This window comes from Myxozyma melibiosi, assembly GCF_037950935.1.
Source record: "Myxozyma melibiosi strain Phaff 52-87 chromosome Unknown BZA70scaffold_1, whole genome shotgun sequence".
Taxonomy (NCBI): domain Eukaryota; kingdom Fungi; phylum Ascomycota; class Lipomycetes; order Lipomycetales; family Lipomycetaceae; genus Myxozyma; species Myxozyma melibiosi.
In genome coordinates, this window is record NW_027042915.1 from 3138583 (window position 1) to 3151354 (window position 12772).

Genomic DNA, 12772 nt, shown 5'->3' on the forward strand with positions numbered 1-12772 from the left:
ATTATATTTTATATATTTTTCATTTACCGTTTGTCGTTGACTGGCTTAGGAGGTCTATTTCGTCGTCGGGTCGTTGTCAGGTGGTTCGAGTCAACGTTCTTGTTTGATGTTAGGCAAGGGGATGCGGGTTTTAAATCTGGAACGATTAGGGAGAATGGCGTTTTGCTTACGTTAGCTTGATACCGTTGAGTATGCGTTGAATAAGATGAACGATGATCAGACAGACACGAGAAAGACCGATAACAAAACGAAAAGCGGTGAGCAAAACGATCAGCAAGAGCACAGGGATCGGTATAATTGCTATTGTTACCAAAAGTAGACTAATAACCGTCGACTAAAACTAAACCCAACTGAATCAGCATCTAAAACCTTACTCTAATTTAGGTCTCACCTTTGCAGTTAAGTAGCTGTCTCACTGTCTCACCCGTGGCTCGCTCACCGTTTGGCAATTGGCTGATCACTAATGCCTTCTTCTCCTGGCATTAAACTTGCTCCGCCCCGCGACTGTTTGCTATTTATCAGTTGAGAATCTGGAAAGTCAGAGGACAGAAGAGGAAGGGTGTTCAATCTACCTCTGTTCTTCCTCGCTCTTTTCTTTTTCCTCGCATCTTGTTCACACTTCACTGTAGTTTTCCGGACGTCCGAATTCCCAGCGATCCTTGGCCGAAAGGAACACTCACTATATTAGCACTGCACTGCCCTATAGACGATGCCGTCAACGTCACAGATAACCTAAGTATATTAGTGAACTCCCAGATCCTATCCATTAAACTCTATGAACCGTAGCAATATGGCTCTCATATATTCGCAGCGTGGCCGGAGCAGATTTCAAACTAATGAATCCTGAGTGCAGATATTGATTTTGTTTTATCCTCTTCCTCGTATAGTCTTCTTAATCAATCCCCGCTGGTGATTACTTCCGGTGTTGCTGTTACTTGGACCACCTGAATTCGAAGAGCTGCTTGAGGTGTTGAGTATACCCACGAGGTTTGATCCATGCACTACTTCTACAGTATACTCCGCCTGCCCTCTATAAACAATAATCGTATAAAGCAAACACTAAAGCAAACACATAGATGAGCGACCCTGCGCATGGCCAGAAGATAGTCCGGGGCAGGCAGTCTTAGATTCAGCGTCTGCCTCATCGCCGATTTCGCTTGGGACACCGGCCGCTATCGGCGCAAAAAAAAACCTTCCGCGTCAACTATAGTCATCTCATATTCCTGGTCCTTCTCCATCCTCTCTTTCCCTTTTCCTTTCTCAATCCCATAGTTTCTTACATATCATCATTGTATTCTGTTGATTCTATATCTACCAAGATGCCTGCTACCAAGAAAATCGTCCTGCTCCCCGGTGATCACGTCGGAAAGGAAGTCGTCGCCGAGGCGCGCAAGGTGCTCGACGCCATAGTCGCTCTCCGACCAGACACAAAGATCGAGTACGAAGAACATCTGATTGGCGGCGCCGCCATCGATGCCACAGGCGAGCCGCTCCCGGACGTCACCTTGAACGCCGCCAAGAGCGCGAACGCGATCCTCCTCGGCGCCGTCGGTGGTCCAAAGTGGGGAACTGGCGCTGTTCGTCCGGAGCAGGGATTGCTCAAGATCCGTAAAGAGCTCAACCTGTACGCGAACCTGCGGCCGTGCAGCTTCCCCTCGGACTCGCTTATCAAGTATAGTCCGTTGAAGGAGGAGGTTGCTCGTGGAACCGACTTCGTGGTCGTCCGTGAACTCGTCGGCGGAATCTACTTTGGCGATCGTAAGGAGGATACCGGTGACGGCGTGGCTATGGACACCGAGGTGTACTCGGTCGCCGAGGTCGAGCGTATCACTCGAATGGCTGCCTTCATTGCTCTCCAGTCCGAACCCCCTTTGCCGATCTGGTCGCTCGACAAGGCCAACGTCCTTGCCTCGTCGCGGCTGTGGAGAAAGACCACCGAGCGCGTGATCAAGGAGGAATTTCCTCAGCTCACGCTCAAGCACCAGCTCATCGACTCGGCGGCCATGATCCTCGTCAAGGATCCCAAGTCTCTCAACGGAGTCATCGTCACCTCGAACATGTTTGGCGATATCATCTCCGACGAGGCTTCTGTCATCCCTGGATCGCTCGGACTTCCTCCTTCTGCTTCTCTCGCGTCTCTGCCGGACGGAAGCGAGGCTCTTGGTCTTTACGAGCCTTGCCATGGCTCTGCTCCTGATCTCCCGGCCGGCAAAGTCAACCCCGTAAGTCCATCCTCCTATTTTTCCGTCAATTCTACCCAACCTATTAACATCTCCCACTTAGATCGCTACCATTCTCTCCGTCGCAATGATGCTCAAGCTCTCGCTCAACATGAAAGCCGAGGGTCTCGCCGTCGAGGCCGCGGTCCGAAAAGTCCTGGACTCAAAAGATATCGGCGGTTACGATGTCCGGACAGGTGATCTCGGCGGTACGGCGTCGACCTCTGATGTCGGCGACGCTGTCGTCAAGGCTTTGAAGGAAATTCTTGCTTAGGGATGACATGAGATGTAACAAAAAAGTAACGTGAACCGATATGGGATGCATTTGATTGTACTGTAATGGGTGTTGGGATGCCCTCAAAATATACAAATTTCCACCAGTATCGCATGGCAGCTCGTATCTACATAAACCTCACTTGTTCATAGCTTTGTATTTACATTCAGCAATTGTGTCTCAGGGCGTCTAACCGATCCACATCTGTATCATCTTCCTCTCTCTGCCCCAAACTTCAAGAACGCGAGACCTTGGTGAAGTTTGCATCAGGCGCTCGCTCAACGGTATCTGTATTATCCGCAATCCTCTTCTTGAACTCCACCATTCCAAGCTCTCGTTCCCGTAATCTCATAAAGTGGTCAACCTACACAACTTCCCCGTCAGCAAACCCTTCACAAACACACTACCCCACCCGAATCTAAAGAAAAGACGTACCCAAGCCTGCCGACACGACTGATGCAGCACATCACTAGCCTCCTTACACTTCTCCGACACCGCCGTCCTCGCCTCGGGTTTCCGCAGACTCCGGATCTTGTTCTCCGTCAAACACGCAAAAAATCCGTCCCGCGCGTCCCAGCATTTTTGCCGCTCGGCTCTGGTTACAAATGTGTCGTCCTGTTGCTGCGCCATTGGAATCTTTGGTTCAAAATGAATTTGAAGAGTGAAGTTCTGTTCGCGGGTTGTAAGGTACTGACTGCGATTAGTAGTATCAAATGCTTTCCCTAGTGTCGCTAGAGTCTGGGGAAGCAGGCGTTTGTTTCGTTCTCGGTGGTAGAATTGAGCTGGCTTGAAATCGAATCAGAAGCGGAATAGTTGTAGAGACCCAGTCGCCGCAGAAATATTCGAGAATCCAATGTCAGCGATGGGAGTTTCGTCCGCGCAACTTTAATCGAAATATGTTCCTGCACTTTCGCAATCTTCTACACTTTTTCTGTTAATTGATTCAGAATACTTGATCTATGAATACAGATGCTTTTCTGTTATGTTTATTAAGAATGGTTATATACTCTGAAGACGTGTAAGGTTACTGCAGCTGTATAGCCAAAAATCTCTTACAGAATCAAAAGCAAACCCGGAACTGTCAATGCTATTATAGTTATAATTACAGAAAATATTATTACCACACATAGAACAGCACATATTAATACTCTCTACGGGACAAACTCGTTAAAATGAGCGACGACATCCAGCCCCTCCAAATCAGTATCGATGCCAGCCATCGGATCATCATCGTCATCGTCATCGTCATCATCATCACCATCATCATCATCGTGGTGAACAACCGGCCTCGCTTCTGCATCCACGCGGTGATGGCTATCCACCATACTATTTCCAACGTCGACCGTAGAGCTCGCAGGAACTTGGTCGGTTTGTCTGGCAAGATGCGCAGATTCCTGTAGATGGCGCAGCTCATTCGGATCCCGCTGACGATCAGCCATCAATAGCTCCGGCTGCTGCTGCTGATTATCAAAAAACAGAGATCCGTCTTCAGGTTGATCATGAATCTGACTCAGCGTGCGCGCAAGTCCCTCCGTCTGCGCCATCAGAAAATCCTGCAGCGGCCGGTTATTCTTACATATCCCCGTCCCGAAAAAAAGCATCATCAGCTTCCGCCGCTCCGCAAACTGCGGATGGTCAAACCCCGTGAACCCCGGCGGCGGTAGACTAGGATACGCGCCAGACTGCTGCAGTTGCTCGACAAACATCGGCGCCACGTTGCGCAGCAGCTTAACATTTGTCGGGATGTCCTCGGGAAAGATCGGGTCGCCTTTCTTCACCGACGGCTTGCGCGTCCGGCCCGTGTGGATATGCAGATGGTCGTAGACAATGCGCAAGCCGGCAACGGTCCCACTGATCGTGAGCACGCCGTCGCATTTGTAATATGTTCGCGGCACGACGTTGCGCGCTTTCGGACCGGTTTTCCGCACGTGCCTCGACGCGCTCGAGGTCGCTTGTCCACATTTGTACCTGGACGACCAGCCGCCTGTGTTTCGCGTATACGTATACCGCCCGTGTCTCTGGAACGAGTAGCCCGTGATCTCCATCACCGCCTTGATCACAAACTTGTACACCTCGTGAGGCTCCGCCTGCGTGCCCTCGAACCACTCGCCGATGGTTTTATCGTTGAAAACAGTGGCTGGTAAAACAAAGTACTTAAACTGCGCACGCGCGGCCGTACTGCTATCGTCCAGAGTATCCTCGTTCTGCTCGCGCACCGGCACAGAGAACAAATCAGACGTCAAGAGCTCCTTCAGCCCCGCCATCGAACTCACCCGGTGCGATTCCGGAATATCCGCAAACTCGCGGCCGTGCGACCTACTCCGCTCGACAGATCGTTTATAGAGATTCATCTTTGTGCGGCAGTGGACGCAGTTTTTCTTCATTGTCTCTGGGTGCGGAGGGCCGAAGAAGTCGGCATAGGGACGATGGACGTGGCAGCGGCCGCAGAACAAAGTCTCTATGGTGCCATTGTTGCTGGTGGTTTGCCGCGCCGAGGACGCGACAGCAGGCGCGGCGCTTTGGATAGACGGTTCAGTCTGCACTGCCGAGGGAACTGTCGAGGCAGCTGTGTAGCCCGCGAGATTGGGATCAGTCGTTCCCTCTGATGCGCCAATGACGATCGCAGCCGCCGCCGCGACAGCTGATAAATTCTCGTACTGTCCATCCTGCTGCTGCTGCTGCCGAGCCTGCATCTGATGCTCATGTTGCTCGTGTTGTTGCTGCTGCTGAGGGACTGGAGTCGCGGGCACGACATGCGGGGAAGCCGTCGTAGCGCCAGCAGCAAAGTCGAACGCGCCATGCGCGACGAATTGCCCCTCTCCTACCGCAGCAGCTGCCGCCGCCGCCGCGAGGTACTCTGGTCTTTGCTGCAGGGGAGCATTTGTCTCCAGAGAATCATGGTGGTGGTGTATTCGGCCCGGAGAAGCCATGGCCTGCCGCCCAAAATCAATCTCTTATCGATTGTGCGCCGGAATTTGTGCGAAAATAACAAAGAGCGCGATAGTCGAGCTGGGCGAGTGGCTCGACCGCGCGAGATCCGCAGTCACGTGAAGATTAGACGGGTCGAGGATTTGGTTGATAGGCGTCGGGAGGTTCGGATGGAAATAGATCAGGAAGAGGTCTTGAGAGTAGAACGCGTGCTAGCTGTTGCAAACAGAGGGTGTATCTACTGACAATTGAGCACAGTCCGCAGGATTGTGGTATTACAAGTTATAAGCAATAGTACAGCTCAATTGCTCTGCATCAGCTGCCTATCGATAAGCTCCGACTCCCACCGCATCAATTTACAATGTCCATCAACTCTGCCCCTCCAAGCTGGTCCGCAACCTTCACCAGACTGCACGATGTCATCTTTCCATCTGTTTTAGAAGTTCCGAGCACGGCGAAACCGTTAAAGCTCGGCATTCTCGGCGCCGCCAAAATCGCGCCCGCGGCCGTGATCAAGCCCGCGAAACTGATGCCGGACAAAGTCACAGTGTACTCTGTTGCTGCTAGAGACCCGGCTCGGGCACAGGCGTTTGCGAAAAAGCACGGGATTCCGAAAACACATAATACGTACGAGGAACTGATCAACGATCCGGAGATCGACGTCGTCTACATCCCGGCTCCGAACGGATTGCACTACGAGTGGTCGACTAAGTGCGTCGATGCTGGAAAGCCGGTGTTGCTTGAGAAACCGTGTGCTTCCAACGCGGAGCAGGCAAGACAGCTGTTTGAGTACGCCGAGAGCAAGAACGTTTTAGTTACTGAGGCGTACCATTGGTACTTTTATCCCGGTAGGAAGAAAGTCCAAGAGATCATCGGCGACGTCGATAGTTTTGGTGAGGTCATGCGATTCGAAGGATCACTGTCTGCGAGACTGAAAGGAGTCGAGACAGATATACGGTCGTCTTTTGATCTCGCGGGCGGGGCTCTTATGGACACCGGTTGCTATCCCATTTCGTGGATGCGAACAATGATGAGCGAGGAGCCGGTCAGTGCCAAAAAACTTACCTGTCTGACATACGACAAGGACCCGAGAATCGACTACTTCACCCAGCTAGAGTACTCATTTGCCTCCAACCCTGACAAAAAAGGAATCATCCACACAGGCTTGAAAACACCATTCACCGAGCTCTACAAGATCGGCGTGCTGCCGTTTATGAAGATTACCGGCACGAAGAAAGAGTTGACATATACGTTGCCCGTGTATGGAAATTTCTATCACGATATTGCCGTCAAGGACCTTGAGACGGGGAAAGTGGAGCATTTCAAGGCGTATGTGCAAGGACGGGAGGCGTGGAATACATATGCGTTCCAGCTCGACGCGTTTTATAACGCAGTCACCCAGGGGAAAGGTTCGTTCTGTCCTCTAACAACACTGCAAGACATAGCTAACGATTACGATCTAGCTGAGGAACTCGTATCAAAAGAGTTTAGCATCAAGACAATGGAAGCAATTGACATGGGCTATGTCGGCGTATGTATCCGCTTTTCTAAGCTGCGTGTTTTGATGTAGAAACTTGTATTGCATGTACTAACGATATTGACAAAACTAACAGCTCGGTTTGCCTCTCAGAGAGTAAGTTGAGGAAGAGAAGCCGGGTCGGAGTGTAATAGAAGGGATAGACAAACTTCTTGGGTATGCGTTTTGTTTGATACACAGGGTGATAGAAATACTATAGACAGGGGTATTGGAACAGAACAGCAGTGAGAGAGTAATAGAGAGCAAGACTAGCAGCGCCCGAGCGATCGTCCAGGCGTATCTGTCGTAGGAGCGCCTCCAGCCGAGTCGGCGCTCTGCGGTCCCGTGTCGTAAGCAACTCTCCATCCCTGCTCCGGGTCGACTACCAATCGCTCGGTAAACGCGTGTCTTTCAAGTATCTGGTTGACGACGGCAGCGGTGTTGGTTGGATCCCGTGTTGGCTCTAGAAGCAGGTCTTGAAGCTGAGAAATGACGGCTGAAGTGAATGTTTGGTCTCGAGAAGACTGTGAGAGCTCGGTTGCAAGAGACTGTCTACTGGCGACAGTTTGGTTGAAGTCCTCGGGTTGCAAGTTGCTGCTGGATGGCTGATTTTGCTGAGTCGGCTGCTCTGCAGATACTGCCCGCGACTGCGGCGACGATTGGTACGACTGCGCCGACGACTGACGCGACTGCGACGGCGACTGGCGCGTGTGCGGAAGCCAGATTGAACGCCAGTTGAAACTAAAGTAGCGTCTAAATCCGCTTCCGGAGCTAAAAAGCCTGCTGCTGCCTTCACCTTCTTTACCAGAGGGCGAGCGTAGGCTGAATCTTTTTTGCCGCTGGAGATAGGGTCGATTGAGATCACTGCCGGTAGAGCTCTCGTCCGGCGTAGTAGCACCGTGCACGGCAGCGCGTCTGCGTTGCTTTGGAACGTGAATAGAGCTGGAAGCACTTCTAAAACCCTTGTTCCTGCGAGAGGTGATGCCGAGCTGGCCGAACTTGGCTACGCTCTCGAGGTTGATAGACGAGACAGGATGGTGAAAATGCGGGATCTCGTACCCATCGTCGTCGAAGAGGCCGCGGTGCAGGCCGTCGAGCTTGTCGAAATGGGTGAGGTGGTGATAGTAAAAGTAGTGATTGATGTGGTTGATTGAGCCGTCTGGGTTGTAGAGCTGGGGCGGAGGCGCGGGGACGGGCTCTTTTGTAGATGCGATGGAGGGGTCGATAAGATTAGCCTGAACGGAGCGTTTGGCGACGGGGTTGTACTCCGGGACCTGGTACTCGCGCGGGTTGATGATAAGGGTGGTTGCGCGGTGAGCCAGCATGCCAGCTGCCTGCTTGTGGGTATTGCTGAGAGTAGTCTGGTATCTGAGCTCGGTCAACAGCCTCTGCAGGTCGACACCGAGATTGGGCTGATCGCGAAGATGATCTACGCGGCTCAGCCCTCGGCGCTGTGACGAGCGCGGGGCAGATTTTAGGATGCGGCGCTCTGACATCAGCGAGGGCTTCGTGTGATTTTGGAACCCTGCCAGCGCCTGGAAGCAGGTCTCCGATACGAACCGGGAGGATGAGAAGAGTGGATGTGGGCGGTGTTGTGTGCAGTATTGTAGATAATTGATCGAGAGAGTAGCTGTTTAAACACACTTAGAATAGCAGCTGTATTTATTCGCAGCGCAGAACCTCAGAAAGACCCAACTCGTCGTCTTCTCCATCACTGCCCGGAAGCTCGACCTCGACCTTGACAGCTTCGGTGCCGCGCCGTGCCCTTCCTCTGTCTACGTATTCTCCCGCTCCATCACCCTCCCTCCCTCCTCCCCTCCTCCACCACCCCTTCCCTCTCTCCGCATGACTACCCGCCATGCCAGAAAAGCTGTCTAACTTTTTTGGCAAGCTCCGGCTGTCCTCGTCCTCGAAGCAGTCTTCTCCGCCTCCCTCGCCCTCGCTGCAAGCCGCTCCCCAGCAGCAACAATCGCAGCAACAACAGCAACAGCAGCAGCAGTATCAGCATCAGCAGCAGCACCACCATGAGAGTCCACAGACAGAGTACCAGTCGCGCTTCCGCACAAACAACAAGAAAAGGGAACCAAAGCCGGTCTACGAGTCCGCTACCACCGAAGCGCAGCGTAAATCGGCGGCCACAGCCGCCGCTACTGCGCTCTACCACGCATCCGCATCCACATCAAACGCTCCCATCATCGTCTCTGCGCCTGCGACCGCGAATAATTCAAATGGCGCCTCGGTAGCGGCCAATTCTGCTCTCTTGCAGAAACAGCGTATTCAGCAGCATCAACAACAGCAACAACAACAGCAACAGCAACAGCAACAACAACAACAGCAGCAGCAGCATTCATATCAACCTTCACCGCTTTCGATGCCGCCTATGACGCAGGACGAAAAGCCCCACTCGATCCGCTCGTATTCCTCTCCTGCGATCATCACCCCGCCCACCAAATCCACTCCGACGATGCCGTCCACGCCCGGCAGCGAGTCGTCGTCGAGCCCGTCTCCGTATGTGCCTCACAGCAACGGCAGCTCTACTCGCCGCGTTCCGTACGCTCTCGACTCGGCCAAGACCGTTGCTGGGCTGCCTACACTACAGTCGCTTCCGTCGTACCAAGCACATATGTTGAGTCAGCAATCACAGAGCACGCCTCCCTCGCCTACCACGACGGGGATCCACGCTCCGTACTTGACTTCCAAGAAGCGGACAACATCTGACGACTGGGCCGAGCGCGGGGCGGCGGTGCATATCCAGCGCGAAGCCGATGCGAATGGAAATATCCAGATTAAAACTATTAAGAAGGGTGTGAAGGATTTCACATTTGGCCGAGTTCTCGGCGAGGGATCGTTCTCGACCGTGGTTGCGGCCACAGATCGCCAAACATTGAGAGAGTACGCAATCAAGGTCCTCGACAAGAGACACATCATCAAAGAGAAGAAAGTCAAATATGTCAATGTCGAGAAAAATACTCTCAATCGGCTAGGAGAGCACCCTGGAATTGTGAGATTATACTACACATTTCAGGACGAGCGGAGCTTGTACTTCGTCCTTGATCTGGCTCCAAACGGAGAGCTGTTCACTATGCTCAAGAGGGTATATCAAATTATGTCTCCGCCCATCTTTATGACAGCCTTACTGACTACTTGCGATTCAAATAGCTCGGGACGCTCAATTTGGAGTGTGCACAATATTATAGTGCACAGTTGCTCGACGCCATCGAGTATATGCATTCACGTGGGATCATACATAGAGATTTGAAACCCGAAAAGTAATACTGATGACGGATTGATTTTGAATACTATTCAATGCGCTAACAAGTTTGCTCTATAGTATATTGTTGGACGAAAATATGAGAGTAAAGGTCACAGATTTTGGATCGGCGAAATTGTTGGATCTCCCAAAACCGATCCAGAACGAAGACGGCGAAGAGCAGATTCCGCTGCACAAGTCAACTATCGAGGAAGAGCGCGCGAGCTCGTTTGTCGGCACGGCCGAATACGTTTCGCCCGAGCTTTTGAATGACAAGGCAGCCTGCAAGAGCTCGGATCTATGGGCGTTTGGATGTATTCTGTTCCAGCTGCTCAGCGGACGGCCGCCGTTCAAGGCGACGAATGAGTACCAGACGTTCCAAAAGATTATCAAGCTTGAGTACCAGTTCCCGGTTGCGTTTCCGAGCCAGGTCAAGGATTTGGTGAGCAGGCTGCTGCAGCTCGATCCCGCCAAGCGGTTGACTATCCAGCAGATCAAAGAGCATCCGTTTTTCAGGGGCGTGAAGTTCGGGCCTCCGCTGTGGACGAGAAAGCCGCCGAGGCTGGCACCGATCGATGGCGGATATAGATGAGTTTATGTTATGTTTCTGTATTTCATGATGTGATTATATCATATTTATCAATTTTTGAGCTAAAAAACTGTACATATTGGGTCGAGTGTTTTGGTATACGCCGTCTTTAACCAATTTTGTATGCAAGGAGGGAATGGGAGGAAGGATAGGAAGGCTGTGCTACTAGTACCTTACATCAAGGCTGTTTATTATTTTTGTCTGCAGATATAAAAGTGTCTTCATCCACGTTGTGAACAAGGAAAGTAAGGAAACATCCATATTACGTAATATTACATCATAGGCCACGCCCCAAGTTCCCAAGTTCCCAACGGCGCGCGTGGACTGCGGGGAAGAGAGCCGAGTCAGGCAGTCACCGGCCCAAACGGGAATCTGGCGGAAGATCGCGTCGTCGCATAATATTTGTTGAATTGGAAATAATAAAAAGCGAATCCTAAATAGCAGCCTGGTCTGAGTACTTAAAGCGCCGCTGCTGCTCTGTCTCTGTCTCTGCTCTGTGCTTTCGCGTTATCATATCATCCACATCTGTGTGCAAACTACATCCGCAATGGACGCCCCTCACACTCCTCACCATCCGCCCTCCGGCTCATCAATGCTAAACCCAAAGATCAGACGCCAGAACAACCGATTCATGTTCGGCGCCTCGATCCTAATGCTCGGTGGCCTCGCCACTTACTACTACTACAAGCCGACCGAGAAGCGGCCTGCAGCCAAACGCTTCACCTTGGTCACGCCCACGAGCTCGCATGGACCCAAGCCGTCCTACTACAAGTCGTGGAACGACCATCCGAACGCGTCGAGATCGAACAACAAGGGCATCAACCAGACTAAGGAAGTCCACGGCGTCACCGTCGAGCGATCGGGTGGCGGCCTCTGAGCGCTGATGCTCTACGATGTTTTATGAGTCTTTGCTTGCGTTATATTTTTGTTTGTTGTAATTGTTTTCTCTATTCATTCGGTCTCGGAGTACACGGTTTGTTATTCACTCTCGCAAAGCTCAGTCTTATTCTCTCTCTCCTCTCTATGTTCGTTCTATCTCTTCTCCTATGTACATGAATACATGATGCCCACGTAATCTGGGGCAAGAGTACTCTCAAAGATTGGTAAAAGCCTTGTTGAGGATGCACGCGATCGATCGTAGCCCGCCGCTCAGACGCTGAGCAGATAAACGCTCACATGATCTGATCCCGCGGTCACGCTCAACCTCAACCCCAACAAGACCCTGCGAGATCTCAAGCGTTCTCCAAGCCTTTCTCTCGGTTCTGAACAACCAGATCTCTCTGCTGTAGCCACTTCACGTAGCCATTCCACGCGCCTGAATCTGACTTCTGCAAGGTGTCTACCGAGCCCACAACCACGAGCGCTCGTCTCGCTCTCGTCAGCGCGACGTTCATTCTCCTTTCATCCTGCAGAAATCCAATATCTCCTTCTTTGTTGTTTCGAACTGTAGAATATATAATCACCTCGTTTTCGTTCCCTTGGAAGCCGTCGACCGTGTTGACTTCGACGTTGCTCATCTTTTGCTGCAAATCATTCTGAGATAATCCGCCCAGCGGTGTGATGTAGTCAAGCAGCTTCTCCTTTATCTCGTCCACTTGCGCTGAGTATGATGCTATCACGGCCACGTCCTTTCCTTTCAGTTCAGAGTGCTCGGAAAACAATCGTACGAGGAGATTCTGCACGATCTCCGCCTCGCCCGTGTTCATGATCGACTTTTCGTCCGCGGCAGTCTCGCGATTCGCATGATCCACAAACGCAACAGGAAACTCTGCCGCATTGCGAAACAGATAAAAGTGAAGAGGCTTACGCTTAGAAACATTCGGTCCGTTACTGATCATGGAGTTGTAGAATCTCATTGATGGAAACTCTGAGATTCCAGGGTGCATGCGATACTGTACATTCAGCATCGTCATTGGCGCCACGTCGTTCTCACTAAGCCTCTCGAAAAGTGAATACGCCAGTGGCGAGTCCGTCGAGCTTTTAACCAGCGGCGGAA

The 12772-nt window shown here is 51.8% G+C and overlaps 6 protein-coding genes across 6 annotated transcripts; 3 read left to right on the forward strand and 3 right to left on the reverse strand.

The window, feature by feature from the left end:
• The first annotated feature begins 1117 nt into the window (after positions 1 to 1117).
• BZA70DRAFT_44065 (Isopropylmalate dehydrogenase-like domain-containing protein) lies at positions 1118 to 2721 on the forward strand. The gene is made up of 2 exons (XM_064915119.1): positions 1118 to 2222; positions 2284 to 2721. Exons 1-2 carry the CDS (start codon positions 1320 to 1322, stop codon positions 2491 to 2493), a joined length of 1113 nt encoding a protein of 370 aa, XP_064771327.1. The 5' UTR covers positions 1118 to 1319; the 3' UTR covers positions 2494 to 2721.
• BZA70DRAFT_273372 (uncharacterized protein) lies at positions 2629 to 3334 on the reverse strand. The gene is made up of 2 exons (XM_064911817.1): positions 2929 to 3334; positions 2629 to 2857 (listed from the first exon to the last, which is right to left on the reverse strand). Exons 1-2 carry the CDS (start codon positions 3121 to 3123, stop codon positions 2729 to 2731), a joined length of 324 nt encoding a protein of 107 aa, XP_064771328.1. The 5' UTR covers positions 3124 to 3334; the 3' UTR covers positions 2629 to 2728.
• A 326-nt stretch (positions 3335 to 3660) lies between these two features.
• On the reverse strand, positions 3661 to 5462 carry BZA70DRAFT_273374 (uncharacterized protein; the record flags this gene model as incomplete). Its single annotated transcript, XM_064911818.1, has 1 exon — positions 3661 to 5462. A coding segment is annotated over exon 1 (1358 nt), but the record flags the coding sequence as incomplete, so codon positions are not given.
• A 320-nt stretch (positions 5463 to 5782) lies between these two features.
• On the forward strand, positions 5783 to 7058 carry BZA70DRAFT_287608 (uncharacterized protein; the record flags this gene model as incomplete). The annotated part of the gene is made up of 3 exons (XM_064913967.1): positions 5783 to 6830; positions 6885 to 6952; positions 7035 to 7058. The coding sequence occupies 3 exons, from the start codon at positions 5783 to 5785 to the stop codon at positions 7056 to 7058; spliced, it is 1140 nt and encodes a 379-aa protein (XP_064771330.1).
• A 41-nt stretch (positions 7059 to 7099) lies between these two features.
• Positions 7100 to 8614, reverse strand: BZA70DRAFT_44286 (uncharacterized protein). The gene has a single exon (XM_064915121.1). It carries the CDS (start codon positions 8431 to 8433, stop codon positions 7207 to 7209), a length of 1227 nt encoding a protein of 408 aa, XP_064771331.1. The 5' UTR covers positions 8434 to 8614; the 3' UTR covers positions 7100 to 7206.
• A 100-nt stretch (positions 8615 to 8714) lies between these two features.
• On the forward strand, positions 8715 to 11030 carry BZA70DRAFT_273381 (kinase-like domain-containing protein). Its single transcript, XM_064911819.1, has 3 exons — positions 8715 to 10031; positions 10097 to 10206; positions 10269 to 11030. Exons 1-3 carry the CDS (start codon positions 8796 to 8798, stop codon positions 10777 to 10779), a joined length of 1857 nt encoding a protein of 618 aa, XP_064771332.1. The 5' UTR covers positions 8715 to 8795; the 3' UTR covers positions 10780 to 11030.
• Positions 11031 to 12772: the final 1742 nt, after the last annotated feature.

What these genes read in the sequence shown, in the direction of transcription:
- BZA70DRAFT_273381 (XM_064911819.1), top strand. Translation starts at nt 8,796, where the DNA reads ATGCCAGAAAAGCTGTCTAACTTTTTTGGCAAGCTCCGGCTGTCCTCG. An exon ending in TGTTCACTATGCTCAAGAGG is followed by an intron (nt 10,032 to 10,096) that starts GTATATCAAATT and finishes CGATTCAAATAG; the next exon opens with CTCGGGACGCTCAATTTGGA. An exon ending in AGAGATTTGAAACCCGAAAA is followed by an intron (nt 10,207 to 10,268) that starts GTAATACTGATG and finishes TTTGCTCTATAG; the next exon opens with TATATTGTTGGACGAAAATA.
- BZA70DRAFT_44065 (XM_064915119.1), top strand. Translation starts at nt 1,320, where the DNA reads ATGCCTGCTACCAAGAAAATCGTCCTGCTCCCCGGTGATCACGTCGGA. An exon ending in CGGCCGGCAAAGTCAACCCC is followed by an intron (nt 2,223 to 2,283) that starts GTAAGTCCATCC and finishes TCTCCCACTTAG; the next exon opens with ATCGCTACCATTCTCTCCGT.
- BZA70DRAFT_273372 (XM_064911817.1), bottom strand. Translation starts at nt 3,123, where the DNA reads ATGGCGCAGCAACAGGACGACACATTTGTAACCAGAGCCGAGCGGCAA. An exon ending in AGTCGTGTCGGCAGGCTTGG is followed by an intron (nt 2,858 to 2,928) that starts GTACGTCTTTTC and finishes GAAGTTGTGTAG; the next exon opens with GTTGACCACTTTATGAGATT.
- BZA70DRAFT_44286 (XM_064915121.1), bottom strand. Translation starts at nt 8,433, where the DNA reads ATGTCAGAGCGCCGCATCCTAAAATCTGCCCCGCGCTCGTCACAGCGC.